The sequence below is a fragment of the Aulonocara sp. 'chitande type north' Nkhata Bay genome, linkage group LG20 (genome assembly GCF_057382095.1).
Source record: "Aulonocara sp. 'chitande type north' Nkhata Bay isolate Kocher_YH1m ecotype deep benthic linkage group LG20, A_spYH_male_GT1.1, whole genome shotgun sequence".
Classification (NCBI taxonomy): Eukaryota; Metazoa; Chordata; class Actinopteri; order Cichliformes; family Cichlidae; genus Aulonocara; species Aulonocara sp. 'chitande type north' Nkhata Bay.
In genome coordinates this window covers 11325169-11347971 of record NC_141363.1, presented here as the reverse complement: position 1 = coordinate 11347971, position 22803 = coordinate 11325169, and the positions used below count along the sequence as shown (strand labels likewise).

Sequence of the window (22803 nt, the reverse complement as noted above, 5' to 3'; positions counted from 1 at the left end):
CATTCTTCTCACTTACAAGTCCCTTCACACTCCTGCCCCTCAGTACTTCTCTGATTTCCATCACTTCTAAATCCCTTCCCATAATCTTCGATCCCCAGTCACTGCTGGACAGGTGTTCATTCTGCTCACCGGCTGGCAGACTCTGAGGGACATAGCTATCTGAAGTCCCCCCCCCCCCCCCCCCCCCCCCTCCATTCAGAGATGCTGAAACCCTAATACAACCTAGCATTTGGTCTTACCCACAAATTCTTCCTCATTTGATTTCAAAAGTACTTTACACAAGCAACATTTTAAAGCTTTTAAAGCTATAAGGGCTGGACCAGTATTACTGAAATGCTTTTTAAATGAGAAAATGTGACATTGCTTAAAGAAACACAACACTTCACATCCAATTCAACTATTCAAATATTTCTCAGCAAAATCACCTTAGAGTCACGTGAAAAAGAACAAGCTAACCTCACTGAATGATTACCACCTTTAGCAGCAATAACGTGAGGTAACGCATCGCTATCTTAAGGTCCTGCCCCAGCATTTTGATCAGCTTGAAGCCTGTACTTGGACAGAGTATTGCATGGTATCACCTTTTAGGCATACATGTTTTAACCTGTGCACAATAATATGCGTTTAAGTAATCATATACAACCAAGCCTATTTTCTGAGCTAAAACTCATACAGATTTGGGTGTGCAGCTTCCAGTTGCTTTTGGCTTTCAAAAGAACGTGCTTTGAGCAGGAAACACATGAAAAACAGGCACAGCAGGTAACGGTTAAGATTTGCTAGGAGGCACTGGGTTTACAAAACAAATTTCCCACGTGTGGGACTAATAAAGGTTATCTTATCTTATCTTATCTTATGCAGCTTACTGTGGATTAAAAAAGTCAAAATAAAATAACAAAAAAAGTTTAACTGGGAGAAAAGCCTGGGGTCTCATTGTAATTCATGAAATGAAAATATTCCAGTGCTTCCTTGGGATAAATTCTTTCAGTTGTCATTGCTGTTGAAGTTTTCTAATGTAGTTTTACTGCTTTATCAAAAATTTAATTCCATTTAACTCTAAAGCTTTTGACAGAATCAGACAAAATAAAAATGAATCTATCTGGAGGGCTAAATACTGCAGAATAGCAGGATATATTGTGAAAATATATGAAGTTGATTTGTGTTGCACACGCTCCCATTTCCCGATGTCTGTGCACTGGAAGACACAAACCAACAAGCCATCTATTTTTAGGGAATGTGATTCTAAATGTCAAGGTTCCTCTTACTAGTTAAAGAGATCAAGTTAGACGTGGGCAGTCAGTCAGTTCAGACTTTGGGAATTAAAATGCCAGAATGGGAATGTTTAAATTATTAAAGGTGAATTAAGGATTTTTTAAAAATCATTTAAAATAGGGCACACATTTCACAAAAATACCTTTCAAGTATTTAAACTTCACAATCTTGTTTTACATTTCCTTGTAATTGTAACGACAGGTTTCTTCTACTATTAACTTAAACAGAAGAGATCTGTTTAATCCTCTCAAACTTTAGCTGGTGTGCCCAATTTGCACAAAAATGCTAACTAAAGTGTTACAGCTACATGCCTCAGTAGGAAAAATCAGTGCTTCCTGCTCAAATGCCACAAGGAACAGAGTGTATCGATCTGCCACGTGAGAGTGAACTTCAAGGATAAACAGCTAAAATGACTGATTCAAGAATTTCGTCTTTCCAGAGAGATCTACACTCTTCAATATGAACCTGAGAGGTTATTGGCGGCTGTAGCCTAAATGTGATTTAGACAGGCAGGAGGGAGCAGAGTGTCCAAGTTTGTCCATCTCATATTACTCCTATCATCATCATCCAAACTGCCAGACACTACCAAATAACAACAGGTGTCACAGTGTCCGGCTCCCGCTCTACAGGCGTTCTTTGGATCTGGCCATGCAGCAGTTTCCTGTGATTTCCACATTTCCCCTTAGTTTTGGGGATATATTGTAGGAGATTTTAAGAAACACCAAAGCACGAGTGTAAACTGTAAATGTAGCACACAAACAACCGAGTGATTCCTATGGATAAATAGTCCAAATTGGTGTTACATGATGTTTGGGATTGAACATTCCTAAGTGCAATGTTAACACAGTTCTACCTATAGTTCCTCTAAATGAATAAAGTCTTCCCAGCCTCTACAGGATGTTCATCTGCTCCTCTGAAAGCTGCAGGGAGACTTCTGCATAAATAAAGGCCACTGAGTCTAAATGTACCAAGAACAAGATTAAATTTGTTCTTCTTAAAAAAAAAAGTTCTGGTGCACAAGAAAGAGTCTGCTCTTTGCTCACATTTGCTGGTGGAGGGCTGCAGTATGTTTTATTTGGATTGTAATCACACTTCCTGCTTGAAAGATAAAGAGGAACACCCAGAGCTAACATCTACCGCTGGTGAAAACACACATCTGGATTCATGTTTGGATTTGTCCTAAAACATGGTGGGACTTTCATCTAGTCTGTAATTACGAATACACAAGATCAATTTTAAATAATAAATAATAAAAGCAAATGCCAATACTGAGTGCATGCACAATACAACACAGCATATAGTCGAAACGCGAAGTCTAGAAATATGTGTTTCATTTCATTTTAATGTTACTACGAGCATGTTGCCCGGGGCAACGTGTCAAGGTTTATATCGCTAAACATTTAGTAATATAGATCTGGTTTTTCTGTGTTTTCCTTTTTTAGTGGAAAGATGCAAGAAGGGTGGGATCAGAAAGTTTCCCCCAGTGATGTGTTCAGGAATTTTAATTGGTCTTAATTGCTGTACTATTCCTCCCCACCAGAACATTCACTTCCCCAGAACAAACGTGTGCGAGCATCTGTGCTGCAGACAGGACAAAGAGGTAAGTCTCTACAAGATTTTGCCATGGATTTTCTGTAGCAAGTGCCCCTTTTCTGTTATTATTTATTTACTTATTTAATTACCAGAATATTCCAGTTATGCAGACGATCTTAGTTAGAAAGGGTCTCGAAAGACTTTCTTAGATGGATCAGTTGGTTGTTTTGACACCACATTTAGTCTATATAATAATAATTCTTATTATTTTTAAGATGTTTCCTATTACATGACCTCCTAAGCCCTCCAAATCCTAGCAAGACTTTATAAAGTCCATGTCAGCTGACTCTACTAAACTGACTTCTACCCCATGACCTTCTACTACCAATAAATGGGCGATCGTGGCTCAAGAGTTGGGAGTTCGCCTTGTAATCGGAAGGTTGCCGGTTCGAGCCCCGGCTTGGACAGTCTCGTCGTTGTGTCCTTGGGCAAGACACTTCACCCGTTGCCTACTGGTGGTGGTCAGAGGGCCCGGTGGCGCCAGTGTCCGGCAGCCTCGCCTCTGTCAGTGCGCCCCAGGGTGGCTGTGGTTACAATGTAGCCTGCCATCACCAGTGTGTGAATGGGTGGATGACTGGATATGTAAAGCGCTTTGGGGTCCTTAGGGACTAGTAAAGCGCTATATAAAATACAGGCCATTTACCATTTACAGGCCAAATGAATCACTTAAGCTGAAACTTTAGTAGCCCACCCCTGTGCACTGGGTTTATTCTTAATCAGTGTAACTCACTGCATGCAGCCTACTTCAAAATGTTATAGACTCTAACATACATGCAATAAGAGACACATTTTGCTACTACCCCGAATTAACTTTCTGGGACTCATATTCCCAAGGCAGTTTCTGATATAATACAGATTTGAGCTACACCATCTCTCCATAGAGACATCTGTGACTGACCAGAGCCTGACATACCAGTGTAAATGCCTTCAACTCCTTAACTGCACGCAGAAGCCTTTTCCTGTAATGAGAATCCTCTTCCTGGATATCTGAAGTCCTTTTTTTTTTTTAAGATAGAAAGGAAAAGAAAAATCAGAACTATCTTTGATGGATTCCATCCTTAGTAGCAAATGTTGATCAGCTATTTCTGAATGACCGCCAGCGAGTAGACCATGACAGTAGAGATTGAGTTGTTTGGGCCACTGTGCTTTTCTGCCTGATCATCAGCCAGATAAGTGTGCATAGATACAGGTGTAACGTACATGTTTTGGGGTTTGTGGCCCTGTGTTATGGTTTGGGATTCTAAATAGCACTGAAACAACTGACATTGTGGGAATGTGCTAATACTGATCCATGTGCTATTCCGCACCCCTCGCCCCCATCATCTTTCTTATTTTGCTCTTTCTGCTATCCTGAAAGAAAAGGCATGAAAGAAAGGTATCTACACTGTTTGCCATTTTATTCACCGTGGTGCGTAACTCTGCTATTTTGTCAAAGCCCTGAGGCTTGACTTACACATGATGGGCAGACAGATTACAGTGAATGTTAATGAGGGTTATTTAGCTGTCTCCACCACTTCCCCTAACACAGACAACAGGATACTCTGGTCAGTGTGCCACACGCTTTTAATCTCTTCTCTTTTTTTTGGGTGGGCAGATCCAAGACTGGACAGAATGGAAGTGAAGGTTTTTGTGGATGGTATCCCACGGGTGGTATGTGGAGTAACAAGGGAAACGACATGCCAAGAAGTGGTCCTAGTGCTGGCTCAAGCATTGGGTGCGTACACAGCATGCTGGACATTTTCTACTTGGTGATAAAGGTTATTTTGATATGCTGACGAATCCTCATTCTTTGCTTGTTCTTTAGGTCAACCCGGACGTTACACGTTACGGGAGAAATTTAAAGACTTTGAGCGGTGCATGACACCCGAGGAACGTCTTCTGGAGACCCTGGAGAGGTACGGTGAGCAGTCCAAGGAGGTCCAGCTCAGTCTATTCCGCAGAGGAGCATCTGTTTTGGATGAAATGGGCAAAGCAAAAGTAGGACGATATCAACCCTGTCCGCCATTAAGGAAGAAAGATGTAGGTTCCAGAATGAGGAGGAGTAGTGGCTCCCTGAGCCTGCATCGCCAAAGCTTGCCAATGTTATCCTGCTTAAGGGAAGAAGGTGAGAAGAAGCAAGAAGACCTGAAAAGGCCAAAAAGAAAGTCTCTGACACTCATGGAGGAGGCCTGGGACTGGCTGGAAAGTCTGGGGAAAGGAAAGGTCTATAGCACTGCCCATGATAAGGAAAGCAGTAAGTCGGATAAAAGGAACCGTATCTCTTTGGATTTCTCACTCACTGTGGAAAAAGATAACTCTGGTAGCATTAGCAGAGGCAAAGGGAAAGGTCAAAAAGCTTTGAAGTCAGAACTGGACCATCAAACCTCCTGCTGCATAGGAAATCAGACAAGGGGTAAAGAAAGCAAACACTCTAAAAAAACAAATGAGGCAAAATCCAACCTGTGTGGTTCAACTGCTGCCAGGACCGAGGAGGAGAAAAATACTCTCAGAGAAACCATAATATGTCAGCTCAAGTCCTTGCAGGACCTACAGGCCCAGATAACACATATAGACAGGCAGATTTTTGACCTTGAGGAACGTCAAAGGGCCAGAATCACTGAACAGGAAGCACAAGAGATGATAGTGGAAGAAGAGATGGAGCAGATCAGGTTTTGGGAAAACGAGTTACAATCAGAGGAAGGTTACGAGAAGGATTTGCAGTATCAGTTCCTCGAGATGAGAGCGAAGGCCGTGGAGTGCAAGACTAAACTGGAGGAGTACAAGTGCAAAATGCAGCGGCTTGATTTTTTCAGAGGTGCCGCTCAAGAAGATTCTGAGACTGCTTCAAAACTCAACTCAAATTGTGCCAGTGAAATTCACGCCGTCTCGGCCCAGGATGACAATCTGGAGCAATCCAGTGCAGATGGGAGTGTAAATGTCAACAGGAAGTTCTTGCCCAGAGAAGACACCAGCCATCCAGCTCTAGTTCATCCAAACCAAATAAAGGAGCGACGGCCCACTGGACCCACTGAGCTAAGGGAGTGGTGGACACGCTGGTCAGAAGCCCATAGATCTCAATCGCAGACTCAGAAGGTGATTCACCGTTCTGAGCTCACTATATATTTGAGCAGCACCAAGGTTTAGAATCAATGTCCTGGCGTTAAAAGACAATGATCCTTCACACTTTCCATTCCAAATTTATTACCAGTGCTTACTGCATGTTCTGGGCTGGGATAAAGCCCTTCAGCAAGTATTGAACTTTAATTGTTCCTCAGCTTATTTACCTTCAGTGGAAGAGACCAGTTTAGTTTTATTTCACATTTGACTTCCTCTGTATTTTAGCACATCTGAAGTGTTTTTCATACTTAAACCTGCTCTGGTGCACCAATGAATAATTATACTGACTTCATAATATTCAAGCAAGCCAAACTGAAGACTGATTTGACATGTAGGACTAGACTGAAAGCTTTCTCTATGAATTTATCCTCACCATCAGCTGTCAGTGTACCCACACTGATTGACAATGCTGCTTTTGTTGCAACTGCTGTTTAACACCAGAATGCTTCTTGCCCTCAAGACAGTCATAATATTGTAGTTGGATTGTCCTACCAGCATCTTAAAATCTATACAGACACAACATTTACAGATTTAAATTTAGTGAAAAACATGGCTTTGTGGATCTTTGGTCATTCTTACTGGCAGATATGGAAAATTGCAGTGATCAATTTATTTTCCACTCGCTACAGGGAACGTAGCACCACAAATACATCGATCTTATTTCTCTCTCATTTGTAACTGTGTTGGTGTGACATCTTGACCATTTTTCCCCCTCACATTTAAACCTGACTTCCCTCTTCATCAAATGCAACCATTCTGAGATTTAACAGACATCACCAGGCTACAACAGCTGATAGTGGAATCAAAGACAACACTGAATATAAAACATGTTTTATCAAATGTAGTTTTATTAACTGATTACTTATGCATGTCTTTCTCACAACTAGCCAATGTCAGACAAATTGCTCTATATAATAAAATGAACTTCACAAGCATTTATTTTGCTTTCAAGTTGTTTTATTCAGTCTCAAAGAACACCTACAGGCTTCCTCTGAAAAGAAAACAGAACAGCTCGTGAATTTCATAAAATTTTAATTCAATTGTCTCATTCAAGAACATTAACAAAAGTACATGAGAACCTCTGTACGTGGTTCAACTGAAACCCGGTGATCTCCAGAGAAATTAATTTTGACTGTAACTTAACGTGCAGAGGCACAACAGCTCATCTCCAGAGTGCACAAGCTGATCTCCTGATTTCTAATGTAGTTTTTCTTAAAAACTGAATTTCTAATACTTCACCCCTTTTCCTTTAAGTTACATTGGTTGTGTTATATTTGAAGTTTCCAAATTCCACTTTAAAAAAAAAAGAAAAAGAAAAAAGCAGCACACATTACGTATAGTATACGTCAACCCACAGGTTTGGGATGCATATCAGTATTTTTCCTACTTTAAGAGAAAGCCACCCTAAGATTGTTCTGAATATTTTGGCGGTTGGCTGGGATCAGAGGACACATCTAAATTTTTATTTTTTATTTTTATTTCATTTTGCTTTCAGTTTTTAGGCACCTTATTCTTAATATTAGCAGATTAAGTTTCGATGGAGAAAAAAAAAACAAAACAAAACAAAAAAACCCCCCAAGAAAATTATGTGCAAGAAACAAAAAAACAATGGAAAAAAAAAAAAAAAAAAAAAAAGTATAAAAGAACTGCAGATATAAGATGCCACAAGGAATTCTGCACCTGGGAGGGGAGAGGGAAAAGAGGAAGAAAAAGAATGCTGAAGTGGAGCATGTGAATACCAAAAAGGCATCAAAACTCCAGACTGGTGGAATTAAATCCCATTAGATTAACTACTTTGACATTCACATACATCACACACGCGCCATGCTTCCACTTCAATAAAGCATTAAAAACTGCTCAAAAAAAACGAGCAGAGAAGAATCCTCGGTTTAAGCTTGCACATATGAGAAATATGATCCTCCTTATGGAGGGAGCTTTGCTTTATGCGTTTTGTAGGAAAGCATACAGGAGTGGAAACCTGATAGCGAAGTTATTACGTTTCCGTCGGTAAGGGAGCAAAAAGTAAGAACGAATATGGAGCTGAGGTTCAAACACATGCTAACAGTCACTCGCCCAGTCAAACTAGCGGACAGATTACAGGTGCAGAATTCCAGACAAAGAACAAAATCAGGACGTAGACAGCCACACAGTCACCACTCTGACTTGGAGGGAACAAGCCCCTTAGAAACAAATACCTCCATTACACACTAATCAATTCTAGGATACATCATACGCACACACTCAGAGGTCCCCATGTACACTGCAGCGTGGAACTCTGTATCAAGTACATCATACATGGGAGGCAGGGAACTGTGGAATAAGAAAAGTTCCACTGCAGACTGGGGACAAAGATTACACATGCCAATTACTGTATGTGTGCGTATGTTTTGCGGATGAGTTTGTGTACAAGCATGTGTCAAATTAAATTCCCTTATCCCCTGCTGCTGCTCTCGGCGACAGCGTCCCTCCAACACCAAATGGGGGTAGGCCCTGTATTGCTCAGTCAATGACACCAGGCTGGCGAGTCTTCCGCTCCACATTGAAGCCCTGTAAAGACAGAATAAGTTTAATTAAGATTAAAACAAAAGGAAAGGGGGAAAAAAAAAGAGAAAAAAAAAGTTGTAAAAATTTTTTAGGAAGGAAACTAACCCCTGAAATGCTCGCCAAGTGTCTTTTTTAGTCACTGTAGCAAATGATTTCATTCTACTTCATTCTGATCAGTAACATGGATGGCTCCAAATTCATTTTAGCCAAAGTCATTTCTAAAAAGACTATACAAACTTACAGGTTAGCACAATTCAAATGTGGCACCATCTGATAATCTCATCATACCTTTGAATTGTCAGGACCACGAGGCTGCCTTACAATGACCAGGCGAGGAGCACTGGCATCATCAAGCGTGATACTCTTCAGTCTGTTCACCAGGCGGTCAGGACGTGGAGTCGCCACTGGTTTAGGCCCCTCACTGCAAGAGGAACACAATGAACAAACAATGTGAAGGCCCACTGGTTTAAACATACCAGCCACAGTCCAGTTCTAAATTTAAAGATCAAGTTCTTACCTGACTCTGCGTACATTGCAGGCACTACATTTTCCTGTGCGTTGATTGAGGACAACTGAGAACTCCACTTCATCCCCAGTCTGAAGCTCCAGACCATCTTGCACTTCTTTTACATGGAAGAATAACTTCTTGCTATCACCAACTTCGTATGTGATAAAGCCAAACTGGAGGGGGGCGGGAATTAATCGCAATTTTGAGTTTTAAAGTATGACGTCCACCTACTACCCAGTGTGTTTTTTTTTGTGTTTTTTTTTTTTTTTAAATTATGCAATTGAGGAGAGGAAAAAACAAAAACTGAACACTACCTGGTCTTTAACACACTCCACCATGGCTCTACGCTGCGGAACCACATTACAGGCCATCTTCTGGCCAGTCTGGGTTATTGTGCAAACCTGGAACTTCACCTGTTCTCCTTTTTGCAAACAATCAGACTTGTTTGCCATACTCATGATTCCAAATGGATAATTCTGCACTTTTGATCCGCCTGAAAATTAAAGGGGGAGGAATCAATTTTACTTTCTACAAATAAACTGTTTTACATGTGTAGTCATAATGGGATACCAACCTTCCTCTGAGAACTCAACAAGTCCTTGGTATTCAGTCTGGGAGGGGTCAACACTGCGTATAGGACGGATAACTTTCCCTGTCATCACTGTCCCACCAACATCTTCACCAATTCCATTCACTATGACGGGAAAGCAGTGGATTTTATTTGCAATCATTCCTACCTACAAAATGTCAAACATTACAAATGTACCAAAAACAACTGGAAGTGAATCACTGATACCTGCAGCAACCTTGGTGACCTTTTCAGCACTGACTTTGTTTCCTTTTCCCTTTGAGAGATTGTATTCCACTGTGTCTCCCAGATCCAAGTTATCCAAGTCTCCGCACATTTCACTAAAAACAAAAGCACAAGTCTGAGAATTTGATACTAAAGCGAGTTATCTGCATGGCATTAATAAATGAATACCCTAACCCAGAGGTGTGTTCAAACTTAAATCATTACCTGTAGTGAAAGAACACTTCCTGGTCATGATTTGCTGTCTCAATGAAACCAAAGTTATCTTTCAGTGCAGCAACAAATCCATGCAGTCTCTTGGCACCAGAGGCATTACGGTTGAGGACCCGGATGGAGACGGCACTCTGTTGGCCAGTTCGCTTCACTTCATTGATTGAGAACTCCACCTAGAGGACAAACGCACAAGTTGCATGGGGGAAAAAAAAAAAAAAAAAAAAAAAAAAAAAGCTTCAAGCTTTCAACAACTAAACTTCAAACCTTCAAAAGATGAATTGTAGCATCAACTGTTTGCTGGACTAATTAGGCTAAATGCATAGTGGAAACCATATTTGCGCTCAAGCAAAATAAAGTGTTACTACCTTGTCCCCAACCTGTGGGTGACTTCCTCCCTCTAGGTCCTTGGCATGGTATGGCACAGTGAGCTTCACTCCACAGTCTTCATATGCAATCACTCCCTCCTCAGACTCCTACAATAAAAGCAACACATCAAACTTGGATCATCTTTCCAATTAAGACAACGGTCCCCAACCTTTGTTGCGCCACGGACCGGTTTATGCCCGACAATATTTTCACGGACCGGCCTTTAAGGTGTCGCCGATAAATACAACAAAATAAAACTAGTACTGGTACCGATAAAAAGATTTATTCATAACACACGTGAAAAGACCCAGGAAAACTGAGTTAACGATAACAAAAATAACACTGAAAACTGATAAAAACCCTGAAAACCATACATTTCACACCTGAGCCTCAACTCTCGCAGCCCGGTACCAAACAACTCATGGACCAGTACCGGTCCGAGGCCCGGGGACCGCTGAATTAAGACTAGCAGTGCTGGCCAAATGTCTCCGCAATGCTACAGTTGAACAAAATGAGCATAAGCTGGCAATGTCACCAATTTAAAAGAGAACAAGTCATTTATGACTAGTGTATTAGAAAATTCTGTGCACACAGCCTACATAAGCATTAAAGATAAATGTGTGCAATGCATCATGCTGTAGCAGCCTAGTTAGTACACACCTAATCTACTACAAGCAGTGTTGAGCTTTACCCTACAATTTAGGGCTGCATAATTATTCACTGCTCTAGTTTATAATAAAAAACTAAACACTGTTACTTGACTGAAAATTGCTCTTAATCCATCGTTTGCCATTTCAGTTACTGTATATCGTTTTGAATGCAAAACCATTAGCGCTTAATTGAACTGTTAAAACAAAATCAAAAATCTGGGCGCAGTTTACAATTATTAGGAAGAACCAAAAACTCGCTGTTTTAATAGGATACTGTGTTCGTGAACACCACACACATTTTAAATACAACAGGCTGACAACCACTAAGAGGAGGAGAACCCCCCCCCCACACACACACACAAAAAAAACCCCACTAGCATTCTGATTACTTTTGTGCAGCCCTACAACAAAGTGAAGCTTCAATTCCAGATTCCATGGGTTAAATGATGATCAAACCTCACACTGTAAATTAATCAGGTGAAGGACACCAGAGGGTTAGAGGTTAACAAAGACTAACCTTTTCTACAACTTTACCCTTTAAAAGCAAGAGAAAGATTTATCAGACAGCAAGTCTCGGCACCACAACACTTCACTTGATCATTTGGATTTCTAGACTTTACGTGATGAAAAGCTTCTTTAGATTATGCGTTAGTAAAACAAACTGCGACACCGATAGTTTGTACAACTGGAGTGTCTTTAATTGTGATGCACTTTCATGTAGCTTCATGCAGAAGGTCTCAGTCCTACCTTATCTTTTTTCTAACCAACAAGGAGCATGAACAGGAAGTCATTGAAGGAGGAAAGCAAAGAGGAACATTAGAACTAAAACAGTGTGAAAATACGGATAGATGAGGGGAAATGGGCTGTGTCATAAATGGGGATGATTTAAGTTATAAGCGGTGTTACCTTCTCCTTGCCCTTGGTGGGACTGATGTTCTTGGCGGTGTTTCCAACGACTTCCTTTTCCACTACACCCACAAAACGTTGCTCAGACTGGATATGGAAAGACACTGTGCCTTTTGGAAGCTTCTTAATGCGCACTGCATGGTTTCTCTGAGCTGACAGCATATCCTGGCAGGGATGACATTTATATTAGTATTTTTACTTTAAAGTAACTTGAATGTGCCTGCTTAGGTAATAGAAAATACATACTTTTTTGAAAAGCTTATAAACAGGACCTACAGGCACAACAGTGAACTCCACTTCATCTGAGATATGAAGCTGGCCCTCCTCTAGGACTTCACTGAAGTGAAAGAACATCCTGGCATCCCGATCCACACACTTAATGAATCCAAAGCCATCGCGTATAGCTGCAATAACCCCCTAAAAGAATACATGATGATGCACCATAATCAACATCTGTGATGAATGTACTATAATATAAAATTAAAACCATTTATAGCTGCTGTTCTGCAAGCTACCATTTCACGATTCTCCTTGGTGAACTTGAAAGTGTCTGGCAAGATTTCGATGTTGGTAGCCCGCTCAAGCTTGTCTCGGCGATCAGTAGAGATGTTGAATTGTATGTGGTCTCCTTCCAAAAGAGTCACCTTGGTCTTTGTGTCCTTCTCGCCAAACGGCAGTTCCTTGTCATTGAAACCCATCCTTACACTGACACGACCGGGCAGAGGGTCATTCTGTGGAAACAAAGTTTACATATCTGTTAAAATTGTTTTAAATTCTTGGGTTGTAGTCCATGCTCCCTTTAACAACAACAAACTGTCTTCTACTAAATAAAGTTTATCAGAATCTCCTTGCCTGGTTCTTGGTGGGGACTTTGGGAATGACCTTTACAACGGTGCCTTCAAACTGCTCAATGCTGATATCCTCAAAGATGACTGTTCCTTGAGGGAGGAGCCTCACGTCTGTTGCTACTTCTTTACCCTATTGAAGGTTACAAATTAATCAAAGTCCTTTAAGAGTTACACAAAGACAGTCAAAAGTAGAGCTAAAGCTGAGTGATACATTTTCAAAACGTTCTACTGAAATTCCTAAAAGGTAGCACTCACATTTCTATCTTTGATGGTGAACTCCACATCATCTCCAGCCTGAAGAGCCTCTAGATCACCTTTGAATTCGCTGTAGTGAAAGAAGATTTCCTTCACCACATCTGCTCTTTCAATGAATCCAAAGGCCTCCTGAAATTGAAAACAAGGCTCAGCATAACAGGTTGGTCCTGTTTCAATAGTTCAGCAATTCTAATAAAGCTTGGGAACGAATGAAGAGGGAAAAAAGCCTGCCACGGGTAAAATTAAGTTGTTTTTGTAACCACTGTTATATTCTACAACATGACAAATCATGTATGCGACTAGACAGCATTGTCTCTCTCACACACACACACACACACACACACAGCTGTTCAATATAACCATATATATCGGATGACGATATAAAAACCTCTATCGTTTCATTTTACGCTATCGTTTGTTTCGTGGTGTCGCAAAATAAATTGTTTATGGCAATATTTTTCTCATCGTTTTGATGGTCACTGTAGTGGCTATATTAATTTCTTAAAGTTCTCTCTTTCCCTTATATTTTATAAAACCACACTACGGACGGACAAGAGCCTGTTTTTATGCGTTGTGGTTAGCAACAACGACGGTAACAGCATCGCGTGTCCGCTTGTTTATGTTCCACATAAACCTTTCACAATAAAGCTCAAGATCCTGTTGAGACTTTTCAAAATAAACTGAATCACGTGAAAGAGCAGATTATTTACGGATGAGAAGTTAAAAAGCCGCCAGGTGCTAAAAAAAAACAAAAAACCTTAGACTCAAACATTAGAACAGGCTAGATGCACCTGCTCCTTGTCTTTTCTATCTCTGACTTTATGTCCTCTACAAGAGTTTTTTTTTGCTGGTTCTTCAAATGTTCAATAAAAACATGTATGCCAATTCATAACGAAGAAAGCTTTGTAATGAAGACTGTCATTTCCAAAACACTGCCCGCCCCCACCCCGCGGTCCGCAGCGCTGTTGAAAAGGCTGTGGAAGTCCATGTATTAAACACGTAGACCTGTGACATAAAAATCACCAAACTCGGACGACCACAGACTGTTGTCCTTCGTGGTGATGAAGGAAAACGCTGGGTTGGCATGTAAAAGGGCATTTATTCCCTTCAAAGACCTGCAGTTCAAAAAAAGCGCCCCTCGACAGCCAAACCCATCTGTTCTCTGATTGGATTGTTACATTTGTGATTGACATGACATTGACCAATCAGATGAAGGGAAGAAAAATAGGGTCAAAAATCCGTAGTTGTAACTTGCAGGGGTTTTTTTTCTAAGTCCACACACAAATCTTTTTTACGCACACACAAATCTTTTTTACGCACACACAAATCTTTTTTACGCACACACAAATCTTTTTTACGCACACACAAATCTTTTTTACGCACACACAAATCTTTTTTACACATACAAAATATTTATGACCACATTTTGAGCCCATAGAACTTTACAAACCGTAAAGTTCACCCAATACTCCTCAAGTGTTCTAGGCAATTTGTTTTGTCAAATTTCAAAGATATTCCACTAGAGAGAAAAAGTGTTTTGATTGGATCTTACCTTTGTAGCGCACACTACACCCTGGCACCTCATCTGTTTTTTCTTCACAAGCTGAATATTACGAGCGCTGACTGCACCAGTACTGAAAAACCACAAAGGAATGAACATTAAACACCCAGTGACAGCTGCTTATGGCATTTATGCTACAAGTGCTGCACACTTACTGCTTATTGGTCTCCATATAGAAGCTGACTTTGTCCCCCGTGTCCAAATGGATATTTCCCTCCACGTCATCAGGAGTATATGTAAGGTAAAATACTTCCTGTGAAAAGACACCACCGATTTAAAAAAAACAAACAAAACAACACCTAATAACTCGAACTATGTAATATTCAAAACTACCAACAATGAAACTGAGTGAAGAAAAGACTGCCATGTGCTGTGGAGGCTGAAGGCTTTACATTGACTCAGTGCCACCTAATTTGACTAAAAGCAACACCTACAAACACTGGCTTCTGCCCTTTTTCATTAGTAATCATGTTAGATTGAGTTTGCTAAATGCTTATTTGATCAAACAAAAGATGCATGAAGTTAACCAATTGCCTCTGTACAAAGTTTACTACAGAGGACAGGAGATGAATTCAAAGAAGAAACCCACTCCATTACATTAACATCCTGCAGCTTGCTGACTCAAAGTGTAATTCATGCCACCTATCTTACCCCATTTCTTTCATAGCAGACACTGCCAGTGGGCACCTGTCCAGGAGCAGACTTTCCATCCAAATGTAACGGGATTGATGACACAACCTGCAGTAAGGGGGGAAAATTACAGGTAGAAGCCATTAAACCACTGTTTCATTGGGCTGAATAGACAGCTACAAAGCCAAATAAAAAAAATTATGGAAATGAGATGAATAAAATGCCTGAACCTCAAATTGTACAAATGCAGGTGCATGAATGCTCTAAATGAAGATTTGAGTAATTTGTTTACATCAAATAACAAGGTTAGTGGCATCATGTAGTTATGTTTATCACCAATGATACCAAGTATTTGGGAAACTGGCTGTTGTATAAAATACAGAATCGAGTTGTCAAGTGAGAAATTATCTCATTCGTACACATTTGTTCAGACATTCATCATCTCAAGCAGACACTCATGCCAGTTTTTAGTTTACATTTAAACTGTAAATCAGGATGAGAGACAAGCTTGACAGTTATAAGAATGACACTGCTTGCCCCAAAAAATAAAATAAAAAGGCTAAGCTGACAGACAAGGACATAACCAAAAATAAAATGGTATTCCTTAACTGGATGAATATAACCATGCAGCACAGTAAAGGGATAGGCGTGCAGGTCTGGCCCCACCTGGCCCGAAATGCGCTCCTCTGGCAGCACTTCTGGCTTTATCTTAAGCAGCTTCACTGCTATGGGCTTGCCAGTGCGCCTGTCAGAGGAAACTTCAAACTCTACATCATCTACAGAGAAAGGGACAACAAATAGAAAAGAAAATGAGCAAACTTCAAATGACAAATACAACCTAAGTTTCAATAAAGTCAGCAGGAAATCAAGTAGGTTTCTTTTCAGTAAGTCGCCCTCACCTCCTATTTTAAGCTCCTGCAGGTTGCCATTGTACTGGGAGCAGTGGAAGAAGAGACGAGCCTGACGTTCAGAGCACTGGATAAACCCATAGGACGTCAAGAGCTTCTCCACCACACCAGTCTCTCTAATGCCAGGCCCTGAGCCATTGGCATATGCGGTGTGCCCATTGTTGTGGAGCATGCCTGGGTCAAAACTCATCTAGAGAAGAAGAGAAGCAAGTGTTAAAAAGAAAGCTACCAGTAGTACATAAACATGTAGTTTAACAATTAGGATGCAGCAGCTGTGTTGGATGCCAACCTAAAACAAAATAAATAAAAAGGAAATGAAAAATCAAACATGCAAGTATAGCACTTTCAGGGAAAGTGTGGAGGGGGCAGGGTGAGCAAGTAAAGCCACACGAGAATCTTTGGGGGCTAAGACGCACTGATTTCAAACTTAGACCACGAACATAACACAGTAGGGTTTCCTTTTCACTCATGCACCTGAAGCTGAACTTGACTCACTCCATTTACAGCAGTGTGGCAGAATTTCACACAGTTCTGGTTAGACAAACATTCAATGTGTTTCCATCCATTAACCAACTACTGATTACATGGCAATATCACCAGAAACTTGTCAAAACTCTTTCATAGCACCCTAGTTAATCTTTGGGGCATTTGTTTTCATCCATGCTGTTAGCAAAAGTCACAACACACCAGCAGCTCAGAGTGGTTAGGTCAGTGTGGGCACCATCAGATATGCCTCCTTACTGATCTCTGATACAAGGGTGTCCGCTTGTGTTTTTTACTGCCTGGGTGGGGATGGCAAGAGACGGAGGAGGAACGGGGGATAGGTACGGGACCAGTAGAAGCAGATGGGGTAGAGCCAGTGTTGCGAGCCACTGGAGGTTCAGAGGAGCCTCTTTCCATTTCTGACACTGGGGACAGGACTGGGATATGCTGCAGAGAAATGAACGTTTGGCTTTTACTCTGCCTACAGTTTCCCATCATCTCAGACAAAACCTGCTGAACTTATAATTCAACTTTTGAGGTATTATAGAGTCCTTTAGGCCCAACACATTCTGACGGGTTCTACAAAAAGCAATGGACTAGATAATAGTCATCACAACCACCACCAATACTTAAACCAGGAACAATAGCAGGCAGTAAAACCATCAGATCACTCAACCCTGAAAATTTCATGTTGAAGGGAGCGATATTTGGAGCACTACCAAGTCCCTGGTAGTACTAGATCGCACTCAAACAGGAACGGATCTACAGAGGAAGCAACACTAAAAAGATATCTAAAATACATTATTGGCACAGACGGTCATGGGAATGATTTAAATACAGTGCTGCAATTAAAAACAAAAACAAAGTAAAGATGGAGAATCAGAAAATGCAAATGACAGGTCAAAGAGCGGTGCATCTACAGTGGACAGGAAGTTGGTGATGGATTATGAGTAATGGGGGAAGAGGGAGGGGATCCCAGAGCAGCCTCTTGCTAGCCCCTGTCCTGCAACTATCACGACTCCTTATGACACAACGCAAATGTACATGAATCCCCAAAGAGAATTAAGGGCTTTGGTCCAGTGCTGATGGATGAGTACTGTAAATACCATCTACTTAAGATCAATTTTCAGTTTTCCTGAGAACCAACAAGTATCCACCTTTCATATGCATCTGTGGTCCTGGATTTTGTGTGTAGTTACGTCGAAGTGTTAATATTGTCCATCTTGAGTCACTGCCCTCCCTTTTACCAGTCTGAATATTAATCGGGGAGGGTACAATGTAAAAAAAAATTAAATAAAAATAATAAAAACGATTTAAAACAAAAATTTAAAAAAAGTGCTCATTTACATCAAATTTCAGACATCTAGTTGGCAGAACACCCTCACCCTACAAGAAAATAACTGAGTAGAGGCTAGTCTTGGGAGCCTGAAAAGATGAAAGAAGTTATGCCATTCACAGCAAAGATGTGGGGCAAGGTGGGTGGATGGGTGCTCGATGGGGTGGGGCACGTAGAAAGGTGGGAAGGTGAAACTTACGGATCGGCCATATGGCGACAGGCTGAGTCCGACAGGGGAGGTGCTGCTCAGGTCAGCGCTAACAAACGCGGTGGGTGGCGACGCAGGCAAGGTAAACTCAACAAAGCCTTTCCAGGGGCTGCCCATATTTTCCCATAAACTTGAACAAAACTTGCTTGAGCACTTGCTGAACTTTGATATAGGTTTTGTTTTTTGTTGGATTTTTTTGCTTGAGTGTTAAATACTATTCTTAATCAACCACCCAATGATACACCGCTGGATGTCTGCAAGGGTGAAGAGAGGAACAAACATAATAGGTAAGGCAAGTCAGCCAGTGTGCCAAGTGTCACAAACAAAAAGGAAAATAGCTGCAGGCTTTAATCCCCAGAGAGGATACAAAAGGGGGGGAAAGAAGGCAAAAAAGGAGGGGGGGGGGGGGGGGGGTATGGCCTGAGAACGACAAAATAGGAAGAGTGTGGATCAGGTAACGGAAGGCAAGTAAATCATTTTCCAACAAAACTGAATGACTACTTCAAGTATTTGGAGGTGGTGGTGGCTCAGTGGTGCTGGCTTCTTTCACATTTTCAGAAAAGTTATCTTTAACAAAAGGACAATGTAGAGGTCACTAAGATCAAATCACTATTTTACATCAAGTATCACTTCCTGCACTCACTCCACAAAAGGATGTGATGTCACATGGAGAAACCAATAAGTACGCAAGATTCAAGTCTAACCAAGCACTGCGGTAGCTTGGAATTGGCTGCTGCAAACAACAGCTTAAAATATTGTCCTACAAAGAGAAATTTAAATGAGGTCCAAAACAAATAAATAATTTAGTTTGCATAACTTTGACAAAGATGAAAACGCATTGGTTTTTAGTGACTGAGGGGAAAAAAAGAAATCTGAATAAACAACATCCTCGGTATACTGCCCCAAAACAGTGCAATGGTAAGTGTTATACAATCTGTTTTTAAAGCATGTGTGAATCATGTAGTGCATCTAACAAATGCAGATTCTGAATCAGATACCAGTTTTATAAGAATATTAAAATCCAAAAGAGGCCACTAATAAACCTAATAATACAGAGAGGTAATGATGAGCAAAACGTGTGACATAACCAGAAGTACATTTACAGCCATCAAAAACACGCTATGAAGGGCTTTAACTGACTTGAGACCTACCTTTATTGGTCGCCTTGTGTCTTGTATCTCTCAGGATTTTGATGAACTAGCAGTTTTTGTGGACCTCTTCACGCACACAGTTGAACACGCACACTTGTTACAGTTTCTGGCACAAGTTCTAGATGTTGCATAAAGTAAAAAATAAAAAAAGAAGGGGGGTGGAAATTTAGAGCAAAAATAAAACAAAAAGGCAAAGGCAGGTGCAAAAAACACTGCTCAGGAAAAAGGAGAAAAAAAAAGGGTTAAGTTGGGGAAGGGAGCTATGGGAGTGGGGAAAAGGAAAAAACAAAACAAAAAAACCAACAACAACAACAACTAGCAGATAGCAGCCCACTCCACACCCCGGTGGTGAGTCGGCGGTGTAGTGAGGATGAGGAGGGCTAGGAGCAGCGTTGGGACGTGTGCTTTGTCAAAGCTGTTGAGTAGGCACAAACTTCTGGTTTCAGATCAACTCTGGTCTTCTCAGAATATGCTTGGGCGCAAGTTTGCTTCTCTTCCACTTCGCAGTTGGGATGATGTGCGTATTCTTTGGTCGTTTCAGGATTTGGTTACTTCTTGCGTTTAAATCCTTGAAGTGATCCTTTTTCACCCACGCTTCTTCAGTGTTGTCTTTGTTTTGGGAGGTTTGTCTTCAGTTTCTTTGATTTGATCTGAACTTGAAGCAGTTGCGGATGGTACAAAAATTCAGGTCTGTTTCACTTCATACTGTTTGAAGGGGGATGAAGAAAAAAAGAAGATCTGGTTAGATGAAAACTTATCACCAACTCCACTGATCTAAATTTAGGTTAAATACAAAATGGCCCAAGGGCTCCATGAGTCTGTAGTGAGAGAGAAAAATGTAATTACACTGTCAGCTAATACGACTATTCTGTCACATGAAAACAAGTAAAAACCCCAAGCACCAGCAGCCTGAGGTCTTTTGGGAACATTTGATTCTTTAGCTGCACTCAAGTACAAAAATAAGCTTTCCTCAAATGCCTCTAGATACAATGCTAGGCAGCTGACAAGTACTTTGGATCAACAAGTCCTTGTGCATACCGTCAGTTCAGGCTATGTTATTTATGGCAACATTTCAGACCAAGGCCCTCTGTTTCATCATTCAGCCCCCCAGTTGTTCTGCATGCACACCACTGTAAACATTTTCAGAAGGGCTAATCTGGCAATCAAACAAAGCATTGTAACATGTGTATGACCACCCCCCCCAAAAAAAAAAAACAAAACAAAAAAAAAAAAAACATTTTTCCAGAAACTCCAAGTAACATACAGCACACCAGAGCTGGATGTTGTTGACCTAAATACCCTGCTCTGAAAACAAGATAGCTGAGACAACCAAGGACACATGATATCTATTCTGCTGTGACTATGTTGCAATGTCTCCCTTCTTACATCCCACTAGGTTAGAATATGACGTTGTTAAAAGGCTCAAATGTGATTGCTACAAGGTTGACTGCATAAGTGTATTAAAGGTTATGAGCCAGGAGCTTCTGTGGCATCTACGATTTTTTTCTGCTTTTTATTTCGCAGGAAACAAGAAAAAAAAAATCAACTCACGACACAACTAGCAGCGATCGGCCGTTTTAACCATGGTTTTTTTTGTTTTGTTTATTTATTTATTATTTAAATTGGGACCAAACTACAGTTTTGTCTGTTTGTTATTTAATAACACGAGTGGGAAAGATACCTCTTATGATTGGACATTTATTAAACGACAGTCTTTTCTCTGGGCAAACAAAACAACCGCCCCGACAGGAACCACCATGTGACTTCTCAGCAATCCGCTATCCTCAGCTGGAACTGCCAACATGGCCTGATCCAACACGTTTCGGTATGCAACGCCATCGCGAACGTTACGTCTAACCAGTCGATTTCAAAACACACAATAAACTAAAATATAGTTAGTTAAAACTTCGTTCCTTTAGTTCTGTTTTGCTCATTAAGCAAAGTAACCCGCACAATCACATTTAAGGATGTCTTACTGACCTTGTGTGGACAAACAGAACCTGACAGATTGACATTCGCCGATGCTAATCGTCGTAAACGGCTACTACTCCACTGTCTTTAGCAACACTTAAGTTAATGATGAAGAATTTCTTTAACTAAAACGCATTCAGTTCTTTTGTAATTACCTGATGACTTAACTCCTGTGCGGCTTGGAGTCCTTGAACATAAAGTTTGCTGGTAATTAAGCAATGGTTCAACGTTGTACACTGTACATAGAGATAACATTTCGACTTCTCTTTCACATTAATGTTTAATGTGGTTTCGGCCATTAGTCAAACTATATAGAATTTCTATGTATTAATTTAGCTGGGACTGATTATAAAGAATTTTTTTAACTGGAAATCATATTTTAATGGAGACGTTTTTTAGAACTGGATCGTATCACACGCCAACCTGCAACACGGGCTATTTAAGCTAAACGGACAATAGAGTTAAGAACAGACAATGCCAAAAGTGACTGCCGACACCAGGACAGTTCTTTAAAAAGTACTTATAATTATTTACATTTTAATTTCTTGCCAGTCAAGAACAACGTTAAATATAGACACTCAGTTTATTCATTTCTTTACGTCGATAACGCAATAATAACATTATCGGCGTTAACGGCACGAGGACGGAACAACAAAGAAGCTAGATATAAGCCTCGTGCTTAATTCTATTTAAATGCCATCTTTGTCTCTAAAGTAAACCACATTCATTCTACACACGTGCTGTTTCTTCGCCAGACTCTAATACGTCTTAGAAAAAACATCACGCGCCTGTTTATTTATACCTTCGACAGCATAACTAGGCCATTGGCAATGCTAAGTAGCTAGTAGCGACTACCGTTAGCTAGCATGCCGTTGTACTCCTCGGCCCTCGCGTGATTTATGTGGAGCTGTAACAAGGCAGCCTCCACCCAGGCCCGAACTGTGCGTACGACTAAGCGCTGACTCACCAATTCACCTCTAAGTACTCACTGACCAAAAAGAAAACTATCATTGATATATTACCAGTACACGCTTAAATTCTTCTGCTAAAAGGGATAAAATATTAAAAACTCACCCCAACAGCTTTCAGCACTGTCACCAGCGCCGCTAGAAGCAGCACGGCACATTGCGTAGAGATAGGGAGACGGCTAACGCGATATTTGACGATACTAGGTAGACCAAAGATCCTCAAGCGAAGAGTGGCTACGCAAGGCGCTGATAAGAAACCGCCTATGTGCCGCAAAGGGACATGGGAGGCATTTGCGTTATAGTAACGTTAACATTTTATCTACCTCGCTGTCTAGACTGGAAAACAGATATGTAAGAGTAATCCAGTCGAGTTCAATAAATAATAAACCCATTAATTATTTGATTAATGAGTAAATAATAGCTATCATGCCATTTATTAGATAACTAAACTGAATAGGTGTCGCCATAACTAAGTTTTCTCCCCATACAGGAGAGTTTCTGAGACTACACGTTGCACAATTACCCAAC

The 22803-nt window shown here is 40.8% G+C and overlaps 2 protein-coding genes across 11 annotated transcripts; one reads left to right on the top strand and one right to left on the bottom strand.

The window, feature by feature from the left end:
- Nucleotides 1–4464: 4464 nt before the first annotated feature.
- rassf11 (Ras association domain family member 11) lies at nucleotides 4465–6181 on the top strand. Its single transcript, XM_086278993.1, has 2 exons — nucleotides 4465–4576; nucleotides 4667–6181. The coding sequence occupies exons 1-2, from the start codon at nucleotides 4474–4476 to the stop codon at nucleotides 5983–5985; spliced, it is 1422 nt and encodes a 473-aa protein (XP_086135119.1). The 5' UTR covers nucleotides 4465–4473; the 3' UTR covers nucleotides 5986–6181.
- A 792-nt stretch (nucleotides 6182–6973) lies between these two features.
- csde1 (cold shock domain containing E1, RNA-binding) lies at nucleotides 6974–22531 on the bottom strand. Of its 10 annotated transcripts, none has more exons than XM_086278982.1 (24): nucleotides 22382–22531; nucleotides 19337–20041; nucleotides 18177–18439; nucleotides 16900–17088; nucleotides 16150–16348; nucleotides 15860–16026; nucleotides 15272–15358; nucleotides 14776–14873; nucleotides 14612–14693; nucleotides 13060–13188; nucleotides 12809–12934; nucleotides 12472–12687; nucleotides 12203–12373; nucleotides 11957–12121; nucleotides 11798–11809; nucleotides 11568–11585; nucleotides 10400–10507; nucleotides 10029–10207; nucleotides 9807–9919; nucleotides 9585–9704; nucleotides 9325–9503; nucleotides 9020–9183; nucleotides 8791–8923; nucleotides 6974–8505 (listed from the first exon to the last, which is right to left on the bottom strand). In XM_086278982.1, exons 3-24 carry the CDS (start codon nucleotides 18300–18302, stop codon nucleotides 8458–8460), a joined length of 2829 nt encoding a protein of 942 aa, XP_086135108.1. In that variant the 5' UTR covers nucleotides 18303–18439; nucleotides 19337–20041; nucleotides 22382–22531; the 3' UTR covers nucleotides 6974–8457. The 10 variants fall into 10 exon arrangements, with proteins under 10 accessions (XP_086135108.1, XP_086135110.1, XP_086135111.1 ...); XM_086278984.1 differs by having other exon boundaries at nucleotides 12233–12373; XM_086278985.1 differs by having other exon boundaries at nucleotides 15917–16026.
- Between the last annotated feature and the right edge of the window lie 272 nt (nucleotides 22532–22803).